A 7,666-nucleotide genomic window follows, 5' to 3' on the forward strand; every position below is an offset into this window, starting at 1 on the left:
CGTTTTACAATAGAACGTCGAATAGATGAACTGCGATAAGATTGATTTATCTTTTATGTGAAAATATTTGTAATGGAAAATTGTTATTTGGCATCTCGATCTCAACAAGGCCAGATCTCAAAAGGCATTTCAGAAAGTCCCTGACACCGCAGTTGAGATTGTCATTGCACATATCTTTATGACAGATTAGCACTCGTGGATTTTGCAATATTCGACAAGGTTACCACTGTATCTGTAGCTGTTACACTAACTGTTGTCTAACCCCTTCAACTGATTTCAACTGACTATGGATTTTATGACGTCATATACTTGCACCATACGTCAAGTCGGTTGTACTGAATGTGCCGCGCCCGTGGACACTATTAGATTTCATTTTTTCAGTCTGGTTAACCAGGCCAGACTTAAACAATGTTGACATAAACTATGAAGCATAATAGTTTTCTTTTCTGCGTCAAGCTGCTTTTGCGCATTTGCGGGTCAGCTTTGCCGGCGGTGACCTGAACTTGATACTTGCTGTTAATAAATGGACGCGGGTGGTGATGTTTATGTTGATTGATGGATTGTTGAATGTTTAAATGTCAGGAAACGGGTCAAAGCACTAATCAGGGGTTAATTCAACTGCCAATAATCCATGAAATTAATGCAACACACACAAGCCTTACATACACAATCGTGTTTGAGAATGTGTCGAAGTTCTGCGAAATCTGGCGATAAGAAATTGCGTGATGAGATATATACTGAACCATGCGAATAGAATTGTGTAAAGATATCAAGTTTCAAGTAAAAATCACTTAAAGCGGACGTTTTGCATTTGTGGCGTGAACGAACTAAATCCACCTTTCAGGAAACTGCACTTCGCGTATTACAAATTTGATATTAGCTTTACCGGCTTGCGTAATGATCTACAGTAAATAAATCGAGTTGTGGGATATTTGATTTTAACCGTGATTTGTAGTTGCAAATCTTTTAGTAAAAGGAATGTAACACGATTACTTAACAAAAATTCCGCAAAGAAAGACATCAATGCGTAATTCCTGTTTATTTGTTTATTCTTGTTCCTGATTCAGTATGTATAAACATAACATCCCTTATATAGCTTCCTAAGTTCACAAGGACGTCCGCAATAGTCACGTTTGCATTTGCAAAATCGCTACTTCCCGCTTCTCAGTGGTTTTCACGCGCAATAAAAAGAGTTCTTTTAATAAATTTGCAGAAACGTCGAACTTAATATAGTCAACGTCTGTCACGCTAATTGACCGTGACGTCATGTTCTCGCCTGTGGTGTGACAGTTATCTTCTTTAACGTCATTGACGACCAATCACGTTGGACAGAACATAATAAAAGCCCTCAAGAATGTCGCTCATTCTCTAAGGGGTTAATTAATGGCGCAAGTAACACCCCTGCTGTAAATCAATCGAAATACTCAATCTTAAAGGTCAGCTTTGCCTGCTTGATTTGTCTGATCGGGTATTAAGCTGAATGAACGGTGCGCGTGAATCAGATTCTCACATTTGTATAGCCAGGTAAATTTACGGTGAAATTTCGATGCGAACGTCAATATTGATTGCATCGTAGCGGCGGGCGCGATATACAACGTTTTGTGTTGTTCGAAATCAGCCATCCCTAAAGCCACAGTCGTTGAAAGAGTTTGCAGTTATGGCAGAACTATCTGCGGATGTACTTGTCGGTAAGTTGTCGCAGTTGTGTAGCACTATTTTTCAATGCGAAGCATTGGAATTTTGGCCTGGAATACACTATTTGATGTGTTGACATGACCCGTGTAACATTCGCTAGTTGGATTTTGGAAGTGTGAACATACAGAATGCGAGCGAACGCACTTGAGCATTACAAAATTAGATACATCATTTAGTTTTAAGTAGGTTTTTTCTTGGTTTGTGCGGCATCGCTCTTGAATGTTTGCGGGATTCCAACAGGGTTTTTATTCAAGCATCAAAACTAAGAAATAGTAGGATGCCTAAACTTATTAATATTGTCTTCTATTCACAAACGGTTGTTTATATATCATTGAACCGAAGCGAAGGACTTGATTCTCTTTTTTTCGTAAACTTCGACGGCGTTAAGCTTTACCGATTGAATAACGGGAGGTTTCTTTTATAAAGAGTTTCAGGTTCGACTTTTTGATGTGTGATCTATGCATCTTAGCTTGTTGCGATTTCGCCACACGTGCAAATTCGAAAACTAAAATCTCTCTTTCACAGTTTATATTACGAATTGTCAAACCAATGAGGAAATATTTCAGTTTAGTTCTAAAGCAAGCATGAATGCACAAGTTGCTAGTATAATAAGGAATAGACAAGCTTTCTTTTGCGAACTTAACCCACAATTTGGTTTGTGACACCCGCCAAGATCTACAGAAACAAAACTGAGTAATTTATTTCGGAACTCGCACGGTGTTTTATCCTCAAAGACATAACAATGTTCGTGTCCTTTGCTTGTATTGAATATGAAATCAGTTTATTTGCATATCATTGGCTTCTTTAAATAGTAAGTAACTACTTTTTTTACTTTCCATATTCTAAAAATCGGTTTCATTTTCGTATAAAAACGTATTTTTATTTATAAACCCGAAATCGAAAATATAATGTGTATATATTTTTGAGATTTCTTCATGGTCACAGACGAAAACCTACATTAGCGTCCTTCTTATAATTTTTCACGCCTCTTCGCCAGACAAGCGTCTTTCATTTGTTTTTAGCCAAAATTGCCAGCTGAAAGCATAAGTTCTTTTTCCACGAAAAGTTCTGCTTTATTAATCGCTGGACTCCCTAAGGCCTAAAATATTATTTTATGATATTAAGAATGAGATATGCGGCAGCACTGTGAATCAATATCTGAATAAAATATAAACAGAATTAGTTTCCTTTTGTCTCGTCAAAATTCACGGCCACTATATGAAATGTGTATCTTTAGTATAAAAGGGAATATTATTTGAAGAAACGTTTTCTATATTGTCAATTTGACGTCGGATATACAGTCATATTGAAATACATAAAATTTAATTATCAGATTTTCATTCGTTCATTCATCTGGTAAATTAATGTGAAAAGGCCAATGTGCCTTAGAGGGAAAAGATACCAAAAGAAATCTAAGTGGCACTCAATTCAAATTTCTGAATATAAAATTAAGAAGAAAATAATAATTTATTTTTAAAAAAACTATATTTTTGGAAACTTTTGAAAAATTTCAAACTAAGGGAATGTAAACAGGAACGTAAAATGCAAAATTGGATGGCTGACTGCCAAACCAAATTGCTGCCATTCAGAAAATGTTTCTTTTTTTTTAAAAAAAAAAACTAAGATATATTAACACAGTTTTAAGCTCTGCTGTGTATTGAAAGAAGTGTTTCTGCAATGCAGTTATGAAGGAAAATATTGACATTTGGTTTTTTAAACAGTAATACTTTTTCAAGCTTATTAGAATATCAATTGTGTAATATGGGAAATCTGCAGATGGGGATGGGTTTGTTGTTTCTTGTCTCCTAGCAACATAAAACAGTGAATGTCAATTTTCAAAAACTTTTGTATTTTTGACTAATTAAATCTATTTAGTAAAATAGAAATTAACACGCTTGATGGCTCTGAGCTTTTTCTTATGCTGTTTCATTTTTGAAGATTTTACTTTAGATAAGTTAGAAAAGCCAACTAGATATTCCAGATTAGAGATAATCTTTTACACTCAAATCCCCTCTATAGGTGTTTGTTAATGGTAATATTATTATTGTTTTTTTTTTGTTGTAATAGATTTAAAACTAGGAACACGTTTATGCTTTAGTAAGGGTTTGATGTTTTCTAAATTATATTTCCTCTTGTAATTATAAACATGCATATAAATGAAATACTACAATTTAATTGTAAATTGTTTTAACTCAATAATGTAAATTAAAGGCAATGGTGTTAACCAAAGTACGAAAATTATAAAGTTTGTGAACTATTTCTTTTTTTCTTGTAGCTCACTGAACAATAATGGGAAAAAAGTTCAATTTTTCACGTTAAATATCAACTTGAATTGACAAATAGTGTTTTGATCAGGGTGCAAAGTAGTTAATTATTATCTCAATCAATTTCATCAGACCTTTGATGTCTCAGATTTTATCACCTCATACTATGTTCGCTTGCCCAGCGACTTTGTAATCTGCATCAAACAGGGGCGTAGCTAGGATTTTTCAAAGGGTGTCACACTGTGTCAACATCCACGCTGTGTTTTACTAAAAGTGACATTTTTTGGATGACTAGTGAGTTTGGGGTGAGGGACAAGCTTACAAAACAGCTGCATTGATGGAGTGATCTAGCACTGAAAAAGAAAGGTTTAATGCCATGTAGATTCTTCAGATTTGCATGTTTTTGCCGCCTGAATTGTAAGGTTTCTATATTGTTGACTAAAAAAAATTATCTCACAAAAGGGGGGGCATGGGCATCCCAGGACCCCCTGGCTATTCTCTTGTCAAAAGTGAAACCTTAATCAAATAACATCATAAAGTGAAATTACTGCAGTTGTTGTGTACTCCCCTTGGTTTAAAACTTTTCAATTCAGTTGTATTTTTATTGCCCTTTGTTTGAGATAATGATTGCAGTTAATAATATAAGACGCAATGAAAAATCAAATCAAACTGGTTTGAAAAATTTTAAACCAAAGATAAATTTAGACCACAATATAGTCATATGGATGGCAGCTCTTAGTTTTGTGGGATTCAAATTCACTTTTTTGTTTACTGTTTTAAAACAATGCCATATTGCTGGCCAAAAATAGATGTATTTGTGGATCATTATTTACAACACTTGGATGAGTCTAAACCCAAAGATAAATTTAGACCACAACATAGTCACATTCATGGCACACTTAGTTTTGTGGGAATCAAATTCAGTTTTTTGTTTACAGTTTTTAAATAATACCATATTGGTGACCTAAAATTCATGTATTTGTGGAAAATTTTAACAACACTTGGACGGGTCTCCTACGAGAAATCAATTTTGATTGGTTTGTAAAAATTGGCAGGGTCTAATAATAGTTATATGCTTTAGGGTATTAAGCTTCTGTTTACAATAAATTTACAGGGACCTGTATATTTACTTCAAGTTATTATGACTATGTCTCGTCATTTCACTTTAATTTGTGAATATTGTTTTTGAAAAGATTAGCACTATATGTTTTTAATATTTATTTTGTATATATGTTTCAGTCTGTTTTTCTTTTTCTTTTTTTTTTCATTTGGAAAAAAAAAAGTTATTTTGTGAAAATCCCAATTAAAAGAGAATTCAATTTTATTAGCCTTTAATAATTCACAAGTATTAACAATTGAATAGTTTTTTTCTGAGACATAGAACTGGAGGCGATTAATAATTAATGTGTTTGCAAGCATAAATCTTCTCACATTCAAAGATGTAAGATTGTAACATGGCTGCAAGCAATTTGGTAATTCAGTACATTGTATTATTTTTTTCCCATGTGTAGATTTCAGTTTCAAAAATTACTGCTTGGCTCTTAAATCTCTCACACTTAGTCGGTTTATTCATGCATATATTTTTTTACTTTTAAAGGGGAAATATGCTAATTCCTTAAAATATTGTTGTGTTCTTTCAACATAGACTTGTCAACTGGAATATCTTTGAATATGGAATTTTTATGACTTTATTAAATTTATGTTCTAAACCCTTGCTTCTATACTTTCAGGAGCTAATAAATTTTATATTTGTTAAAAATCTCTTAGTTTATTTTAACCAAAACAAAGAGTTGTGTATTTTTTTGGTTACTTAAAGACTACGGAATCTTCTGCTTGGTGCAACAAAATTGTTATAAATTAGGTGATCGACTGGAATAATTAATAGAAAAAAGAAACACTTAAAGTTCCCAATAAATGTTATTTTATTTAATAATTATATTTCTACATTGTAATATTTTAAAGATTGCGAATCTCAAAGGGATGTTGTAAAATATAATTCAACAGCTTTTTTCCACTGTAAAATACTAACATCAAAGCAATCAGTCATTGTTGTGGATATCCATTGCTGAGGTTAATATTTTGTTCAGATGAGTGTAATGTGGAATCAGTGGATAGCTAGAGGATTGAGGTTAAAATTTAAATTTAGTTTATTAAATTTCTACTTTAATTTTTATTTAATTATTTTATTTAATTAAGTTAAATTTATTTTTCCTATAATTAATTTGTTTTGACATTGAAATGACTTGTAAATGGTAATTTGTTGGCCAATTGGTCAGCTGACTTTGGAAAACCTCTTACCAATAACCACTGAATACAATGACATTTCTTTAATATATGGTCTAAACTGCATGATTGGTAAATTATATGGATGGCCAACCATACAGTCATAAAATTTTAGAAAGTGTGACTCAATTTCTACCTTCTCCCTATTGGGAACTGATTTTAAATTGTAATCATCTGACAGAAAATTTAACTAATCCAGTTATTGCTTTCTGTTTCACAGAATTTCATACAGGGCTTTCCAAATTAAGTACTTTTCTTCAGAACATTCTGCCAAAGGAATCACTCAGCTATGAAGCTGACACGCATAGAAAAGAATGTATCACCCTTGTGGAAGGAATGAATAATTCTCTAAATAACATGAAGAACAACAATCTGAGGGATGATAGTCTTCTTAATGCTGGGCTGTCACTGTCAAGTCAATCCCTGAATGAAACAAGCGAGTTCAATGGCATTGGCGAAGAGGGGATTCCTCGTAGTGGTTCTCTTCCAGATATGTCCAGTTATGGACAATCTGAGAATTCAGAATCCTGGCAAACAAGCAGAACAAAAAAGGTGTGCATTTTTAGTTTGCTTTGTTACAACTGTACTTCATATGAACAGTTACTGTAATAATAATTATATAGGTAATCAATTTTAGGAAGAAGAAATCTGTCTTCAGCTGATGTCCATTAGCCTTAATTTATATTCAGAATAGGACTTTTTTTGTTGAAAACTCTCAACTTCTTTATGTTGTGATAGCACAAAAATATTACATATATTTATAACCAGCTTGTACTCATATGACTTGGAGAAGGGCTTAATTCAATTGCAATTCATTTTCTGTATGTAAGGACCCCTGTTGGGATGGGGTGGCCAATAGTTACTGCCTGGGTTGGCCTGGGTTGGTCAGTGCTGGCTAGAGTCTCTTGCAGTGCCTCTCTACATCTTAGAGTATAAAATGGGTATTGGCAAAATGTTAAGGAAACTTGGCAAAATGCTGGGGGTGAACCATTCAATAACCCTAGCTGGCTGCTTAAAGCTATGGAGACCAGAGTTAAGCACTAGCCTATTGAGCTACAACAGGCTCCAAAAAAGGCGTTTGTGGCCATTACTTGTTACTTATGAGAATCGAAAAGAGGGTTATTTATCTATGGTATTAAATGTTTGAGTAATGTTTACCAGTGGTCACAACTCAATTTTATGGAATCGATTCTGCTTTAATTCATTCTAACTAATCTTAAACAAAGTGCTTTGTACTAAGTTTTAAGCCACCTAATATGATAATTATTGGAAAATCCTTTTAAATATTAGGTGAACTAGAATCTGTTCAAATTATAAAGTGCAATAACATCACAATTAAAACATATTTAAGTGTTCTTAAGAAATAAGGTTCACCTGCAATAAACCCTTAATTAATTCTGTATGCAAATAAATTTTGTTGCGCC

The 7,666-nt window shown here is 33.3% G+C and overlaps 1 protein-coding gene across 1 annotated transcript; it reads left to right on the forward strand.

Annotated features, from left to right (window-relative positions):
• The first annotated feature begins 1,026 nt into the window (after nucleotides 1-1,026).
• Nucleotides 1,027-6,851, forward strand: LOC144641434 (uncharacterized). The gene is made up of 2 exons (XM_078500451.1): nucleotides 1,027-1,688; nucleotides 6,463-6,851. Exons 1-2 carry the CDS (start codon nucleotides 1,658-1,660, stop codon nucleotides 6,849-6,851), a joined length of 420 nt encoding a protein of 139 aa, XP_078356577.1. The 5' UTR covers nucleotides 1,027-1,657.
• Nucleotides 6,852-7,666: the final 815 nt, after the last annotated feature.

The sequence above is a fragment of the Oculina patagonica genome, unplaced genomic scaffold (genome assembly GCF_052425735.1).
Source record: "Oculina patagonica isolate OP01 unplaced genomic scaffold, crgOcupat unplaced943, whole genome shotgun sequence".
Taxonomy (NCBI): Eukaryota; Metazoa; Cnidaria; class Anthozoa; order Scleractinia; family Oculinidae; genus Oculina; species Oculina patagonica.

Coding starts and splice junctions, on each gene's coding strand:
- LOC144641434 (XM_078500451.1), top strand. CDS start 1,658: ATGGCAGAACTATCTGCGGATGTACTTGTCG. Junction 1,689..6,462: donor ATCTGCGGATGTACTTGTCG/GTAAGTTGTCGC, acceptor TCTGTTTCACAG/AATTTCATACAGGGCTTTCC.